At 39.0% G+C, this 17,984-nt stretch overlaps 2 protein-coding genes and 1 pseudogene across 2 annotated transcripts; 1 reads left to right on the top strand and 2 right to left on the bottom strand.

Moving 5' to 3' along the window:
* The first annotated feature begins 2,606 nt into the window (after positions 1-2,606).
* On the top strand, positions 2,607-5,960 carry LOC144464967 (immunoglobulin lambda-1 light chain-like). Its single transcript, XM_078172809.1, has 3 exons — positions 2,607-3,007; positions 4,948-5,247; positions 5,369-5,960. Exons 1-3 carry the CDS (start codon positions 2,869-2,871, stop codon positions 5,530-5,532), a joined length of 603 nt encoding a protein of 200 aa, XP_078028935.1. The 5' UTR covers positions 2,607-2,868; the 3' UTR covers positions 5,533-5,960.
* A 2,338-nt stretch (positions 5,961-8,298) lies between these two features.
* Positions 8,299-11,906, bottom strand: LOC144464968 (immunoglobulin lambda-1 light chain-like). The gene is made up of 3 exons (XM_078172810.1): positions 11,514-11,906; positions 9,395-9,694; positions 8,299-9,273 (listed from the first exon to the last, which is right to left on the bottom strand). Exons 1-3 carry the CDS (start codon positions 11,650-11,652, stop codon positions 9,110-9,112), a joined length of 603 nt encoding a protein of 200 aa, XP_078028936.1. The 5' UTR covers positions 11,653-11,906; the 3' UTR covers positions 8,299-9,109.
* Positions 11,907-14,016: 2,110 nt separating this feature from the next.
* Positions 14,017-17,141, bottom strand: LOC117260102 (THAP domain-containing protein 6-like; annotated as a pseudogene).
* Positions 17,142-17,984: the final 843 nt, after the last annotated feature.

The raw sequence follows: 17,984 nt of genomic DNA, 5'->3' as shown, positions 1-17,984 counted from the left end.
AAGATCAAAGTAAATAAAATAATAATTCAGATCAAAGGATAAAATGACAGATATTTTTTTTAAAGTAAGACTTCAATCTAATTTACAAATAGAACAAAATGAGCTGAGGACAGTTTTCTCACTTGTTTTTCTAGTGACACAGAGGAACAACGATCAAAGATATGACAAAAGAAAGAAAACAATAACATGAAATGAATAATACACATAAATGGGATAAAAACACAAGGATGTCCTTTTGAATCAAACAGTGCCTCATTAATAACATAGAGCAAAACAACATTTGAGGAGAACTGCTGCTGAAAGAACACTTTGAAGAACGTATGAACCCGACCATCACGTCCTCCATGAAGGAGCAGAGTCTGAAGACTCGGGAGAACTCTCCTCCACATCTCTGGCAGAGGTCACTGAGGTCGTCTGAAAGCTCCTTGGAGGCAAGGTGCCAGGTGTGGATGAGATTCTCCCTGAGATGCTGAAGGCTCTGGACACTGTTTTGCTGCCATTGTTGAAACACTGGTACAGTGCATGTAGAGTGGCAGACCAGGGTGGTGGTTTCCACTTTTAAAATTGGGACCGTCATGAGCTTTGAGTAGTGAACATGGAAAGGGCTCAGTTGAGATGATCTGAGCATCTGATCAGGATGCCTTCGCCTCCCGTTAGAGGATTTCCAGGCACGTCCGACTGGTAGGAGGCCCCGGGGCAGAGCCAGAACACACTGGAGGGATTATATATCTCATCTGAGGCCTGTACTACCAAGCAGGGTTTGAAGTTAGCCAGATAACTTTGGGCTTAACTCTGGGTTTTCAGCACTACCAAGCTGGTTCTCTTTTGACCATGATAAATCACCGTGGCAACGTATGCTGAACAGCTAAGCTGCTCCAGAGCAGGTTAACTTCAGGGTATGGGACCACAGCCTGTCAACACCCCGACCTCTGACCAATCAGATCACTGAAGAAAAAAGTCTCCATGTAGCAAAGTCCAGAGTGACAGCAGGTAAAAAAGAGGAGCCTGTATGCTGTCACAGGTCAGTAGAATCATTTCATTATTTCCACTGGTTTTAAAACAGACCTTCTAACAAATGGAGAGATTGTTTACAACACTAAACACATGATTTTAACACTGTTTGAAATGATGCAAAGTTTATTTCAGTCTGCAGTGATGGTGATATTTTACACTCTGATTCATCACTGCAGCTCAAAATAACCTGAGACACCTGTGTGATGAGAACTGGGACAAAACACATCATATTTTATTAGTAAAATAATCCAGACATTATTAATTGGCTCCTGTTATTATAAATGTAACATTTGGATCAGACAGACCTCATCAGTCCTTAACTACTTTTGCACCCTTTACTTCAGTAACACAAACAGTCTGGCGTCACTTCAAAGTGTTTTATGTGACAGATTGAGGGTGGTATTATCATCGTCCAACTAAACAGCAAAATAATACTCTGTACTAATGTCACATTGGCCCATAGCTCAGTGATACATGCACCTAACTTAAGTCTCAGATGACGCTACATTTTTGGATGGTGTTTACAATGTTTCTAGATTTTCCTTTTGAAGATTACAGATTGTTGTTTACATCCCACGCCACTGACATTTGACTGTCTCACAGTAGCAGACACTTTTGCTGCCGTTTCATCTCATATAATATGAAGCAGCCTACTTCATTCATGGTTCTGATGATGTGGCCCATAATTAACACCACTGGCTCTTTCACATGAACACGCTCGTGGCTGATAGGAAAACCCAGAGCTGACTGAACTAGTTGATAACCAGCTTTGTAGCAGCGCTTATCCAGATGTCCAAAGTTAAGCTTAGTCAAAGCAGATAACCAGAAGATATCCTGAGTGAGCTGAAGTGGCTTTGTAGTACAAGCCTCTGGCCTGGGAACACCTTGGGATCCCCCATTAGGAGCTGGAAAGTGTTGCTGGGGAGAGGAACGTCCTGAGAACCTTGCTCAGCCTGCTGCCCCCGTGACCCAGCCCCAAGTAGTGCTGCAAATGCATGGATTCAAATGAAAGTCTAAACATGATAAAAACAAAAACAAGCTTTAGCATTTTGACAAAGTTTCAAATCTTCTGCTTTGACCTGCTGCAGGAATAAAGTCCATTCCTCCTCACAATGCTGATGTTGTGGATGTTTATGGTCCCCAGAGGATGAATCCTAATATTGATTTAGTTTGAAGATGTCTTTTCAACTGCTAATCAACAGAGAAATGTCTCATGAGCATATGTGACACAATATTGATATACAAGATATTTGAAGGCTTGAAAACAAAGTAGAATGATATCAGTGTCAAACCCTATATACATCCATCCAAACACTGACATCACTTTGAATCAATGCTTAGATTTCAACTGACAACAAACCTTTTCAAGCAATAAGCTTCATTTGATCTTGAATATTTTTCAGCTTCAGTTCAGCAAAAATATTTGAGTGTTAAGCCACTAAGTGTTTACAATATTTGTCCTAAACAGTAGTTTGACTTGTTGAGTGTTTGTTTGTGTCAACAGTAACTCTGCTCTCATGTGTTGCACTGATTTCAAAAGTAGGAGGATCACAACTCTTTCTACTTCAAATCAAAACAAGACTACAGAGCAACACACACTGGCTATGTGGACAAGCGTCCTGTCATCTGACGCACATCCGTCATCAATCAAAGTAATGGACAATTTCAAAATGTCAGCTGATGATGGTGCTGGATAAAAACTTAGCAAAGTCAGTAGGATTCATCCTCTGAGGAACATGAACGTGTCAAGCAACCATCCACGGAGACACTCTGCTAGTGTGTCTAAAAAGGAAATCAAAGAAGAGACAGTCATGTTAATATGAACATTAGAGAAACACATCATGGAGCTGAAATATGATACTGCTTCATCATTTGGACTCCTTCACCTCAGCTGACACATTCAACAGCACACAGGTTTTTGTATCACTCTCTCTCACTGTGGGAGGTGAATGGTACGGGATCTTTGGCTCAGGAACTAAACTGTTTGTAACAGGTAAGAATAAAGCTTCATTTTCCTTCAGTTGTTTTATTGAACAAGTTGAAAATGTGTTTTTAATGAGTTTGTGCTGCTTCAGGCTTTACATATTAGTTTTTTCATCATTAGTAGAGAATTCTTGCAGCCATGCAGCTATTGTTACATAAAAAAGCTTCATCATTCCTGAAAAGATGTTTAAATCTCACTGCACAACTCAAGTTATTCTTTATTTCTGCAGGAGATTAAACTGATTCATATAGAAAAAGTAGGATTATTGGAAATGTTACAGATATACAGTATTTGATCCTCTCAGTGATTCAGCACCATCTCTGCTTTTTATTAAACAACATTATATATGATAATAAACACTTTTTATATATATCAGTAAATGTATTATGAAAACCAGATCAATTAAATATGTTGGAAAGGAAATTTGAAGAATAACGACATTTTAAATGTTCAAACCTACCTCATGACAAATGTATTTTACATGATGGTACAAATGTCTTTGAGTGAAAGAAATATTTATACATGAAGACAAAGATATGATTTTACAGAAAATAAATTATTATGTATACAGATGTATATATTAAGATACAGTATGTGATATGGGATGATACATAACTACTCAAAAATATGTCTCTTAATGCACTTTAATATAAATTTAAATGATATATGTATATTATATGGCACATAACACAATTTAAATTTAAAACAGTAATAATAAAGCCTCACATTTTATTTTATAATCAGCATTTATTATATTTGACATATCATATCAATTATTTTAAATGTGTATGAACTCAAATTGTTCTGAAAAAAAGTGTTTGTTTCTTTATTTATTTCTTTTATTAGAAATTCAATCAATCAATTTTATTTATAAAGCCAAATATTACAAATCACAATTTGCCTCACAGGGCTTTACAGCATACGACATCTCTCTGTCCTTAGGACACCTCACAGCGGATAAGGAAAAACTCCCCCAAAAAACCCTTTAACGGGGGAAAAAAACGGCAGAAGCCTCAAGATTAAACTATTAATATGTTATACATATTGTAGTCACCAAAATGACACTTGTATTTTATGTGAAGGTAAATATTTTTTTTATCTTAATATGTATATCAACCCTAAATGAAAAAATCCTCTTAATAAGAGAACATTTCATAATTGTATTATATGTTTTTAATTTTTGTTATATTGCAATATTATTATATTACTTTCTGTGAATTTTTAGAGAATCAACTGAGACAAATTAAGAGCTGCAAAACACATTTTTTTCCCATCAAAGAAAACATTGTTATATTACATTAGATTGAATCATATTACATTGAATAATACATTTCACCTTTTTATCATCTTATGTTACAGACAGAACATTTTGTTCAATCTGAAATATCCAAATATATCATCATAATTCTGTGTAAAAGTTCAAATTGATGAAATGTGTTGAAATTCTATTGATGTATTTATAGGTTTCTGAAGAGTAAAATATACAATGATTCATATATTATATGTTTATGTACTGTAATCATTAAATTACAGTTGTATTTAATGTGAAGACAGATTTATTATGTTTAATAAGCTGAACATGGGAAAACTATTTTCCATCATATAAGAGAAAATGTCCTAAATCCTTTTATTATATTCTATGAAATAATATCAGAATAATGAATGAAGAGTAAAGAAAGTGTGTGAAGTTTGTCCATTAAAATAAAGAATAGTTTCTTTAGTGTCCATAGAAGACATGCTGACAGTAGCTGCTCAGTGTGTTTGATATGAAGGTGAATCCAGTATATGTAGTGAACTTTGTGCTGTATTGATGAGTAGTTTAGTGATCAGAGTCCATGTAGTTTCCAGGATCAGACTGAATGCAGTGCAGTGCTGTAAGCTGCTGCTGACTGTGTGAATGTGTGTCTGTGCTGCTTGTTGCTGCTGCTGCTGCTGCTGTCAAACTTCAGATGAGCAGGTAGTGAAGCCCGTGGTGAGCGTGTACCCAGCAGCATCCAGAGCCCACCTGGAGGGGAAGAGCTCCCTGCTGTGTCTGGCCTCAGCCATGTTTCCTCCTCTGGTCCACTTCTCCTGGAAAAGACAAGAGGAGAATGGACCTCTGCTCCCTGCTGAGGGAGAGCAGCTGGAGCTCAGAGAGTCGGGACGCACCGCCGCCATCTTGCTGATCCGTCAAAAAGAGATTGGTACATATAAATACCGCTGCTCCGTCCAGCACCAGGGGGGCACAGTGGAGGCCCAAACACAACAAGGTAATGAAGGCTTGGTGACTGTGTTCAGCAGTGATTCAGCTTCATGTCAAAGAGAGCAGAGGAGCAGAGGACTGACATTTCTCACTGACACTCCAAACATTTCACTCCTTTTCTCTTTCAGAGGTTTCCTACTTTCCAGTCCAGACTTTCCAGTCCAGGGTGAAGCTGCTCTGTGTGCTGTACACAGTGCTGATAGTGAAGAGTCTGGTGTACTGCTGTGGACTCTCTCTGCTGATGATCCTCAGAAACAAGGGACCGTCCACCAACTGCACACATGCTGACTGACTGTTTTCTGCTCGCCTTTTCTCACCATCAAATCTCATCAATTCATCTCATTTATCACTTTGATCAGTGTTCACAAATGTCACTTATGACGTCTTGTGATTGGTTGTAAATTTTATCTTTTTATGCACAAGTTAGATAGAGTCATCCTCAACATATATAAACACACACACACACACACACACACACATATATATATTTGCAAGCGTAAATTCTGTCTTGTGTTATTTTAATACTTCAGTTTGTTTCCACTTTTAAATTTGACTTGTATAATAACAGAAATTGAATCTGAATCATGAGCTGTCTGTCAGATATTTTATTGTTTGTAGTATTTCTTCTGTTCTTGTGTTTCTTTTTAATACATTCTGCAGAGTGCGGCAGGTTTGTCAAATTCTTTCAGTGTCACATTCTCAATAAAGTGAAAAATCAAAGTGTCTGTGTTTTATAAACCTCTTTGTTTTGATGGATTCCAGTTTGGCTTCATAGCAAATAATCAGAAACACAATCAGCTTCATTGGCCGTGTATGTTGACACCTACAAGTCATTTGACTCTGGTTGTAAGTAGCTCTGAATATACTTTCACACAGCACCAAGAACACATGTACAGGAAGATATGAATATAAGCATACACTTAAACAAGGACATCAAAGCTAAACAAAGATCAGCAAATATATACACACAGCTATTATATACAAGTCAGTAGGTGTGGGTGTTCCACCAGGTTCAGTGCTGAGCCCCTTTTATAATTGTGTCAGTGTGGATGTAAAACTCCACGCTGATGACACTGTTGTTTACACACATGAACAAACAGCAGAGCGAGCTGCTTTGAAGCTACAACTGCTATAAAATGATTACACAGCGGCTTCATCAGTCGGCCTCAAGTCTGAATGTTGCTGAAATAATGGAGCTGTTTGTTTTCATCATTCAATAAAATGTCACTTAACTATTAGAGTTTGATCAAGATGAAATGGATTGGTATAGTTACTGATTAGACGGGAATTAAGATTTATATTTATGGAACACATTTCAAGACAGAATCACAAAATGCTTCACAAAGAAATACAAAAGTTAGACATGTAGAAAACATATTTGTGATGAAGTCATGTATGAAGAGTATTTATTTAAACATGGCAGAAAATGAAGAGATGAATTTGAACTTGTTTTTGTACTGATGTGTTAAAAATGTATGCACTCTATGATCCTGAGGTGAAGCAACATGGCCGCTCTAGTTCTGCTTCAGAAACAGATAGAGATGTTTTTTTGAGGGGGTGAAACAACAAGATGACTTGTTTGTCTCCGTGGTTTGTGTTTCTGTCTGAGTGGTTTGTGTTCTGTGGCTCTGATCAATGATAACACATGTAAGACTTATTTTTGGAAATGAAGCGGTGGAGGAGTCAGTGCTTCAAATCCTCTCGTGCTGATTTAAAGACTCTGAAACTTCAAACTTGTGTGAAATTGTATTTTTACAGAGACATTTCTGAGAAGATTTCAGAAAGAGCATTTAAGAATAGTTGAGCTGATTTCTTGGTGTGCTGTGACTGTGAACATGCTGCTGTTTTGAAGCGTAGTTTAGTTCTTATTCCCATGTGAACACTGTAGTGAGTGAGTGAAGTTCCTGGAATCTGGATTCTTTAAGCAGAGTGCATGGTTGTAACTGTCATTGTGTTGTTACTGTGAGAAAAGCTGCAGAGCAGAAACCCACACAGCCCATCTGCTGCAGGAGAGGAAGTGTTGATGGGCTGTCAACAGTTTTTTATGAGTCCTAATAACCACTGAGAACAGATTCATATCTGCTGCTGTACACACTCATCAACTGCTCTCCCTCTCTGTGGCTGTTTGTCTTTTGTCTTGTTGTCTGGAAGCCTTTTTTCCACTGAGCCCTCCACCCACACACAGCTGAACTGAGCCCAGAGAGCCCTATGCTATAAAGAAGTCTTCAAACATAGATATACCTGTTAGAATCTGGCTCACAATATTCACATCTAGAATCAAACTGACATTACTGTATGGTAGTGAAGTGTGGGCTCCTCTTGTAAATCAACATCATTTGTCTGTTCAACTATGTGCTTGGAGGAGCGTGGTCATGCAAACAGATTCTTGTTAAGGTTCAGCAACTCAAAGTGCTTTTTGATCAAATAGTCCAAGAAGTGAGGAGCTCCAGGAGCTAAACTCAGGAAGTCAATCAGCAGCTTTAGTATGTTCCTGTTAGCATTTTCACAGCACAAACAGCTGTGAAATATCACACATTTCAAAGCACAAGCTATGTTGTGATGTCATTATTTGCAGTCAATGATTATTGATGCATATTGACAACATGCTCAATATTGAGTCACTTTTCCTGTTTGTTACAGTGCAGCAAACTGAGAGAGGTCAACCTAACAAACATAGACAGGAAACTCAAAGAAATGAGACTGAATACTAAAATCAACTCTGATGTTCAACTTGTCATGACAACAACATTCATCCACTCCTTAATGTTCTGAAATGATTCAAGTTAATACTATAGCAACACCATCTGACAGTGTTTTTATTGGACTCATTTGATTTCTCTATGTTTTTATATGGAAAGGCATCAATTATGCACTTTAGCACTGAATATGGATTTTTCTTTTACACAGGAAATGACACCACCTTAAATATTTGCTAAAGTTTCTCTGCAGACAAACACATTTATAGATTTTGAAGCTGAAGATATATTTTTCTTTCCACATCAAATATGTTCAATGAAATGATTTACACTTTGTCTGATGTAGAAAATAAAAGTCAAAAATGTTTTTCTTTCATTTATTAAAACTGGGCATTGAATCAAAGAATAACACAAACAGACAGTCATAAAAAATAAAAGCACTACTGTTATTACTAATAGAAAAATAAAAATGATCAAACTGAACTTTATTTATAAAACAGATTTGATCAAATGTGATTAACAGTCAATAAAATAGAGATGAAAGCAAAAAGCAAAGTACAAGATTTGGATCAAAAACTAACTAAAGCTGATAAGATGAAGAAAATCAATAGAAATATTCAATATGATGTATAAAAGAAGCATTCTATGATAAAAACAGTGAAAGTTGCTGTGGGAGTTCTTAGTAAGCCTGTTATCTTCTGATCATATCTCATATGTGGATTTTGAATGAAGTTATCCTGAGATAAGAGTTTTCTTAATATTATCTGTATCATCAACATTTGTTCTCTCCAGATAATGAGATCATTAAGATGTTGTCATTAAAAATGGATTCAAAGATGATGTTGGTGTTATTTGATCTTTGGATTTTCTATCAACAAAATCACTGAATGTATTTTACTAACAAGTATTGTGTGTGTATCAAAGGCTGATAGATCTTATTCCTCTGTGCCATAGAGCTCCATTGTTGTCCAAAAATATCAACACTTAATAACCATTAAGGCTTCATGTACAAATATATGTGTGTATATTTGTATTTATGGATTTAAGACATGTGGATGTGAAATTTACAACCAAGCACAAGACGTCATAAGTGATATTTGTGAACACTGATCAAAGTGATAAATGAGATGAATTGATGAGATTTGATGGTGAGAAAAGGCGAGCAGAAAACAGTCAGTCAGCATGTGTGCAGTTGGTGGACGGTCCCTTGTTTCTGAGGATCATCAGCAGAGAGAGTCCACAGCAGTACACCAGACTCTTCACTATCAGCACTGTGTACAGCACACAGAGCAGCTTCACCCTGAACTGCAAAGTCTGGACTGGAAAGTAGGAAACCTCTGAAAGAGAAAAGGAGTGAAATGTTTGGAGTGTCAGTGAGAAATGTCAGTCCTCTGCTCCTCTGCTCTCTTTGACATGAAGCTGAATCACTGCTGAACACAGTCACCAAGCCTTCATTACCTTGTTGTGTTTGGGCCTCCACTGTGCCCCCCTGGTGCTGGACGGAGCAGCGGTATTTATATGTACCAATCTCTTTTTGACGGATCAGCAAGATGGCGGCGGTGCGTCCCGACTCTCTGAGCTCCAGCTGCTCTCCCTCAGCAGGGAGCAGAGGTCCATTCTCCTCTTGTCTTTTCCAGGAGAAGCGGACCAGAGGAGGAAACATGGCTGAGGCCAGACACAGCAGGGAGCTCTTCCCCTCCAGGTGGGCTCTGGATGCTGCTGGGTACACGCTCACCACGGGCTTCACTACCTGCTCATCTGAAGTTTGACAGCAGCAGCAGCAGCAGCAACAAGCAGCACAGACACACATTCACACAGTCAGCAGCAGCTTACAGCACTGCACTGCATTCAGTCTGATCCTGGAAACTACATGGACTCTGATCACTAAACTACTCATCAATACAGCACAAAGTTCACTACATATACTGGATTCACCTTCATATCAAACACACTGAGCAGCTACTGTCAGCATGTCTTCTATGGACACTAAAGAAACTATTCTTTATTTTAATGGACAAACTTCACTCACTCTAATTTAACAAGAATTATTATTATTACATCAAAAATTGTCACTTTTACCTCCAATAAAAAGGGAATAGATTTCCTGTATTTTAAATAACTGACGGGTACATGAATACACATATTATACTTTACTACATATTTACCTTCACGTAAAACAAGAAACAATACATTTACCACCGTATACTTTACTCTGACAATTTAAAATATTGATATATAAATAATATCTTTTTTTCCACAATTCATATTAATTTTCAACAATTTTAACAACACACAATCACTTGTGAAATATGAATAAAAACTGCTATGAAATGAAAAATAATATGAAAACATGCTGATCCTAAACGGAGTAACTTACAATATAATAAAGCATAACAGATATAATATAATATAATATAATATATAATAATATAATATAATATAGTAAAGACATTTTCCTTCACAGAATTTACAGTTTTATTCTTCTATATTAAATATTTGATAAACAGTTAACAATAATTTATCTTATCTTTATCTATAATTTATCTATCACATAAAATACAAATTTCCCTTTATTGATGACAATATAAACACGACAGGTTTCACATTTACCAACATAAAACAATTAATTGAATAACTTTTAAATGTCAGTTTTTAGCTTCTTGTTAATCTACAATTAACACAGCATGTCAGCGTGCACAACAGTCGTCTTTAAAAATAATACTGATTATGATATTATATAATACAGTTTTTTCCTTTTGAAATTAAATCAGCTGTGTTTATTTATGCATACAATCTGCCAACATTTACCCTCCAAAGAATATTTGCCATCATATATTTAAGATGACACTGGACATAATATATAGTTTTGATTTTGTCTATATTTGTCTGTGTGTTTATGATCATATATCATCACTCATCGAATATCATTTAAATATTAATAAAAAAGTCTTTATGAAATATTCAAAATGTAGCTGCTGTAATATATGATATATTAAATATATATATATATATATATATGTATATATAAATAAATAAATAAATATATATATATATATATGTGTGTGTGTGTGTGTGTGTGTGTGTGTGTGTGTGTGTGTCCTCATTTAATAATTATTTCCCATCTTAAGAAACATTTATCATCAGTCAAAATTCATCCTTTGAAATATATATATTTATTATTGTTAATATGTGCTCGTCATAATACATTTACTGATATATATAAATAGTGTTTATTATCATATATAATGTTGTTTAATAAAAAGCAGAGATGGTGCTGAATCACTGAGAGGATCAAATACTGTATATCTGTAACATTTCCAATAATCCTACTTTTTCTATATGAATCAGTTTAATCTCCTGCAGAAATAAAGAATAACTTGAGTTGTGCAGTGAGATTTAAACATCTTTTCAGGAATGATGAAGCTTTTTTATGTAACAATAGCTGCATGGCTGCAAGAATTCTCTACTAATGATGAAAAAACTAACATGTAAAGCCTGAAGCAGCACAAACTCATTAAAAACACATTTTCAACTTGTTCAATAAAACAACTGAAGGAAAATGAAGCTTTATTCTTACCTGTTACAAACAGTTTAGTTCCTGAGCCAAAGATCATGTACGGTTCACCTCCCACAGTGAGAGAGAGTGATACAAAAACCTGTGTGCTGTTGAATGTGTCAGCTGAGGTGAAGGAGTCCAAATGATGAAGCAGTATCATATTTCAGCTCCATGATGTGTTTCTCTAATGTTCATATTAACATGACTGTCTCTTCTTTGATTTCCTTTTTAGACACACTAGCAGAGTGTCTCCGTGGATGGTTGCTTGACACGTTCATGTTCCTCAGAGGATGAATCCTACTGACTTTGCTAAGTTTTTATCCAGCACCATCATCAGCTGACATTTTGAAATTGTCCATTACTTTGATTGATGACGGATGTGCGTCAGATGACAGGACGCTTGTCCACATAGCCAGTGTGTGTTGCTCTGTAGTCTTGTTTTGATTTGAAGTAGAAAGAGTTGTGATCCTCCTACTTTTGAAATCAGTGCAACACATGAGAGCAGAGTTACTGTTGACACAAACAAACACTCAACAAGTCAAACTACTGTTTAGGACAAATATTGTAAACACTTAGTGGCTTAACACTCAAATATTTTTGCTGAACTGAAGCTGAAAAATATTCAAGATCAAATGAAGCTTATTGCTTGAAAAGGTTTGTTGTCAGTTGAAATCTAAGCATTGATTCAAAGTGATGTCAGTGTTTGGATGGATGTATATAGGGTTTGACACTGATATCATTCTACTTTGTTTTCAAGCCTTCAAATATCTTGTATATCAATATTGTGTCACATATGCTCATGAGACATTTCTCTGTTGATTAGCAGTTGAAAAGACATCTTCAAACTAAATCAATATTAGGATTCATCCTCTGGGGACCATAAACATCCACAACATCAGCATTGTGAGGAGGAATGGACTTTATTCCTGCAGCAGGTCAAAGCAGAAGATTTGAAACTTTGTCAAAATGCTAAAGCTTGTTTTTGTTTTTATCATGTTTAGACTTTCATTTGAATCCATGCATTTGCAGCACTACTTGGGGCTGGGTCACGGGGGCAGCAGGCTGAGCAAGGTTCTCAGGACGTTCCTCTCCCCAGCAACACTTTCCAGCTCCTAATGGGGGATCCCAAGGTGTTCCCAGGCCAGAGGCTTGTACTACAAAGCCACTTCAGCTCACTCAGGATAAGTGGAAACCACCACCCTGGTCTGCCACTCTACATGCACTGTACCAGTGTTTCAACAATGGCAGCAAAACAGTGTCCAGAGCCTTCAGCATCTCAGGGAGAATCTCATCCACACCTGGCACCTTGCCTCCAAGGAGCTTTTTACAGGGCTGTCATGCAACTGGTTGATTTCCCACGGTCTCACGCCACACCTCCAATTTCACACTCGAAAAAACAAGTGCTGGTAGTCGTTCCACTCCTGTACGGTAGGTGGCGCCACCTTACATAACTAGGCTACTACCTACAATGACGAATGATGCCCTCCTGCAGAGGATGAAGAAATATTTCAAGTCTTGCATTTCTCACCTCCAGATATGGTGGCATGTGTGTTGTGAAGCAGTTAGACCCCTCAGAAAAACGCAGTTCTGCGATTACACGCCGTCTTCCACTGATTTCACGTCCTGTCACGGATTCCTGGAGCTGCCGCGGCATAGTGCAGAAATTATACTGTGGATGTGTTGTCGTAACAAATATGGCCACTGAAAGGCGCTGTCGCGTAGATGGTGATGTAACAAGAGTCTGTGAAAAGGGAAGTGGTGTGTTTACCCCTGGTGGCGAAGAGCCTGTCAGTTATCTAAAAGCAAATGTCTGCATTAACAAAAGCATCTGAATCATCTTCATAAACAATATCATGTTCCCGTGAGTCTAATTTCTAAAATATAAAAAGGATTCACTGTTCACAGCATGGCCAGTAAATGTTGATAAAAAACAAGGTTTGCATTAGGGCTGCACAATTAATTGTTAAAAAAACAACCTTACTATGAGTATTATGTTAGTATTACCTCAATGAATTCAGCTGTTGCTTCGTAGTGTTGAAACTGTGAATAGCCAAGGTCCCTCAGTGTGCACAGAGCTACTGTCACAGAGCGACTCAGTGTCTGCGCAGCCAAGGACACCTTCATCTTCTGTGAATCAAAATTCACATGCTTGTCTGTTACCTTGCTGACAGCGTGCAATCCATCTTTTTTTTGGACATCATTCAGATGAACGATCTATGTCCAGTTGATCTGGCCAGTGGTGCTGGTTATTGGATTGTAAGCCTGCAGCATATTCTGTCCTAACTTCAACATGTGGCAAGCATCCATCATCACACACACCCTCTCACCAGTCACTGGATGTGGAAAAAGGTTCTTAAGGGCTCAACAGGGTTTCCCTTTAGCTGGCACCCAAGTTGGTTGCACCTGCTGACATTGGAGGCATGCCCATCCATTGTGACACATAACACTCTTATGCTGCGCTCATGCAGTTCCTCCCATGCATGCACAAGTAAAACCTTCTGTGTCTCTGGCGACAGGGACTTGGTCAGGTAGTAGGAGCCTTCCGATGGCTTTGCAGGTCAACCACCACAAAAACAAGAGCTTCAGTGGCAACATCCGTCTCATTCATACCATCCCCCATATCCACAAATCCAGACATTTTCTGGGTATGAGGATTATACTGGACATGTTTTCTAATAGCCATGGCATCCAACATGAGACACACATTTCCATATTTAGCTGGGTCTTCCTCTTGTCTTCTTTTCAACATGTCCAACATCATCATGTTGAGGCCAGGCTTGGCATCCACAGAACTCATCCACCTCGCTAAGAAGAAAAAGCAGTTATTTAATATGGATGCTCTGATCAGGATTTTTGTGGCTGATCACTAATCACTGGAAGCAGTATCGGCCAATGCCCATCAGCAAACAATTAAACTCAGAGACGGGGATCTATTTAAGGTCCTCTATTTATGGTTTATCATTATTCATTCATGGTAATGTTGATTATGTTAAGTGTAGCTATGTCTGCTGTTCACTCTGTGCAGTCATAACGGGATTAAATAATATGCACAGCTTAGATAGAAAAAAAAGGCTTCAAATAACATGAATTTTGCAGTGTATGTGGATGTGGGAGATTCATTTGGAGAGACTAGCTTTTGGACCATGTAAGTGGAGAGTGACGGCAAACTCCCTCTGGTCTTTGGTGTATTCATGGCTCTGTTTTGACAGGAGGTGTACTGGAAGATCTGAAATTCAATTAGCACAGGCTAATTAGTAAGTACCCTTGAAATAACTAGGAAGTCTTACGTAACAAAATGGGAAAGTTTTATACACTCAAGTTAAAATTTTCTCCAAATCTGTATTTTCATTTTACCTGAGTATGAATCGAGCCTCTCTTTCAGCTCTTCATTTATGAGTTGCTTCACCCTTAGAGCCTCCAGAACACCATGGACAGTGTTCTTTGCCCTCCTTTCTCTATCTTTTGCATTCTGCTTCTCTCTTTCCAGACTCTCCACCCGAGCCAAGGCTTCACTGAGTCTGGCCCTCAGATCATCAGGTGACAAAGGCAGTGCATAGGAGTGGTCCTAGAAACGATGATGAAAATATTATGAGTCATGTTTGTATGACATCACTCAGTCACAGTCAGTCACATTCTTACTGTAATCACATCACTCCTCAATTGTATTGTCAGCACTGTGTGTGTGTGTGTGTGTGTGTGTGTGTGTGTGTGTGTCTGTGTGTCTGTGTCTGTGTGTCTGTGTGTGTCTAGGATGCACATTCACGACATGTTTCAATGTATGTGCATGTGTGTACGTCAGTATGTCAGAACAGAGTGACAGAGAGTGGGAGGTGGTGGGAGGGGGTGGGGGTGACAAGAGGTTTGAATATAACCAGGGTCGTGATGCTCATAGCTGTTTGAGGCATATAGTACTTAGTACTCACAACACTGGGCACAGGAAGGGGTTCGGTCTCTTGGACGAGCTGGGAACAGTCCACTGACAGGCTCTCTTGAGCCTTCTTTGAGGTCTGAGATGTCCTGGTAGCCACAGGCTAAAGTGAAGGATAAAATATTTGAATTATCTCACAGGGTAATACAAAATACACAGCTGATTCCTTCACATTCAGGGCTCTAGTTTCCCGGCGCAGTGCAGGGTGGCGAACCCCGCGCAAAGCTAGTTTCGAGCAGCACAACCCAAGGCGCGCTCAGTTTGATAGTTTGGCAGACCGAGGTGCGTTGAGATGGGTGTGGCGGTGCAGCAGGGGGAGGTGTCGACAGATCCAGCTTGGCGCAGTGACAGTTTAGTGTTAAAAGGCTTCGCCGAAGGTGCGCTAAAAGCTCGCCAGCTGAAACCAGGTCTACTGTCAGTGCAGGCAATGCAACTTTCTGTAATCAGCACATAAATGAATCTCTGTATCGACTGTCCCGTCACATCTGATGTCAGATCAAAGGGGATTGGCACCGTTTGGCACGTTTGGCACGCGTAATGGAAACCCAACCTGATTTGATTAACACAGCTGCAAACTAATGAGTTCACATCCCTCTCAGCCAACCACAAACAGCCACAGCATCAGATAGGGAGTATATATTCAGCATCTGTCATCTCAGAAAAGTCAAAAGAAAAGAAACAGAGTGAGACTGCAAGAGAGAAAGAGAGAGCACGCGAGAGAAACGCAACATTGATTTACAGTTGTGGTGACCTCCTCCCAGGCTACCTTTGCATCATCAGCCCGTGGAGGTCTGCTCGCAGTTCCGTATATTCGGACACTGCGAGCTTGGACCTCCTGGACCAAAACATCAGTTTCCTCCTGGGAGAAGTTTGGCCGTCTGACACTGCTGCTCTCTTCTGCCATGGCGAATTGAGTAAACTCTCATTACGCTTTCGCGCGGCGCATTTAAGGGCGAGGAGAGGGGCTCATTTGATTGGTGTGATGTGTGTAAAACCCACTCCACGCCTTCTCTCCTCCCTCTTTCCGACTTGCGCAGGTAGGAGGGACGGAGGTGGGAAAGAGGAGTAGCTGCGCCAGGCGCACGGTGTGCCAAACTTGCAAAATCCGCCTGGCCACACCCAGTTGGCGAAGCGCAGGTGCGCTGCGCCCCCGCCTCGCCCGGTCAGCGAAACTAGAGCCCTCAGAAAGGAAAAATAAAACACTTTCAGCATAGTGTGGCATTGACTTATCTAATACAGCCTATTGATATACCCTTTGGAGATGAGCTGGGAAACAGAAGACAGAAGGAATAGCTCCATCTCTGAGCCGGACTATTTGACCTGTTCTGTCAAAGTCCTCAGGTCTGAAATGCTCACTGCAGAGCATGGAGGACGGGCTAGCAGCTTTCTCAGCTCTTTGTCTTTGGGAAACCTACATAGTAGAAGAAAAGTTAGCTAAGCAACTGACAACAATCAGAGTAGTTCGTTCGGGGCAATTTTGTTTAGTAAGATTGACTTTTTCGTTGTTTGGAGTCTGGTTTGACCGCGGGAAGTCACAGTATTGTGCGCGAGACTTCATAGTATTATCCACAACATCAAATTCTGTTCTCAAAATGATGTTATAATGGCCAAATACAATCAAAAGTAATTGTTCAGTCTTACCTGTGAAAGGTAATTCCCTGGGATCTGGTATGGATTGTGAAACGGTTCATACATTTCCAAGCAGCACATGAGTGGGGCATCTTGCCCGGTCTCCCCAGCTTGCCACATCCAATATGGCGGTGACTTCGACATACGATTCAGGGCTCAATGCGGCGTCTACGTATTATATGTCTATGGTTTACCCGCCCTCACCACAACATAGGTATCAGCCCTGTCCTACTTAAGCTTACCTAACTGCATACACCTGAACACTTGGCTCCACGAGCTATTAAATTTATATAAAAGTTACTGAAGCACAATAGAGGGAATAAAAAGCTATTTCATTTAAAATCTGCAAACATACATGTCAACAGCATAACTTTCACTCTTTTACAAAATCTAATTATGGTCAAATTATGCTTTTTGCATTGTTCCCTCTGTCAAGCTCAAATTTTTGAATGTTTGGTGTCTAAATGACAAATCAGGACAGTAACTTTTTGAATTGGTCGACTAGGATGAGCTAGCTGCAATATAATCCCCCAGGGCAATGCCTCATTCATGTGCATGTCCATTTACAGGTCTTGTTTTTGTAGTTTAGTCACTGACATACAGTGCAAAAGACGACACAAAACGCAATTAAAAGTAACGTTATCATTTAAAACAATGTTTGAGTAGAAGTCTTACCTGAGTCGCCTTCGCCATCTCCGCCCATCTTCTTCGTTCTTCTTCTTCTTCTGTTTAGCACGGTTTAGCATTGTGGACGTGGTTTGTAGGGTGTGGTTTGTACCGCGGCTACAGTTGGGTACTATTGGGTGTAGTTGCTGTACTTGATTGCTATGTATGTGCTGTCACACTATGTGCCATGTTCAATCTTTTATATTTTCTTTTATATTTCTCAGTGTTCAGGGAATAAGAAAGCACTTTATTTTTTGTTCTACAAGTGC

This window comes from Epinephelus lanceolatus, chromosome 12 (assembly GCF_041903045.1).
Source record: "Epinephelus lanceolatus isolate andai-2023 chromosome 12, ASM4190304v1, whole genome shotgun sequence".
Taxonomy (NCBI): domain Eukaryota; kingdom Metazoa; phylum Chordata; class Actinopteri; order Perciformes; family Serranidae; genus Epinephelus; species Epinephelus lanceolatus.
This window is presented reverse-complemented; position numbering and strand designations above follow the sequence as displayed.

What these genes read in the sequence shown, in the direction of transcription:
- LOC144464968 (XM_078172810.1), bottom strand. Translation starts at nt 11,652, where the DNA reads ATGATACTGCTTCATCATTTGGACTCCTTCACCTCAGCTGACACATTC. An exon ending in AACTAAACTGTTTGTAACAG is followed by an intron (nt 9,695 to 11,513) that starts GTAAGAATAAAG and finishes GTCAAACTTCAG; the next exon opens with ATGAGCAGGTAGTGAAGCCC. An exon ending in GGAGGCCCAAACACAACAAG is followed by an intron (nt 9,274 to 9,394) that starts GTAATGAAGGCT and finishes TTTCTCTTTCAG; the next exon opens with AGGTTTCCTACTTTCCAGTC.
- LOC144464967 (XM_078172809.1), top strand. Translation starts at nt 2,869, where the DNA reads ATGATACTGCTTCATCATTTGGACTCCTTCACCTCAGCTGACACATTC. An exon ending in AACTAAACTGTTTGTAACAG is followed by an intron (nt 3,008 to 4,947) that starts GTAAGAATAAAG and finishes GTCAAACTTCAG; the next exon opens with ATGAGCAGGTAGTGAAGCCC. An exon ending in GGAGGCCCAAACACAACAAG is followed by an intron (nt 5,248 to 5,368) that starts GTAATGAAGGCT and finishes TTTCTCTTTCAG; the next exon opens with AGGTTTCCTACTTTCCAGTC.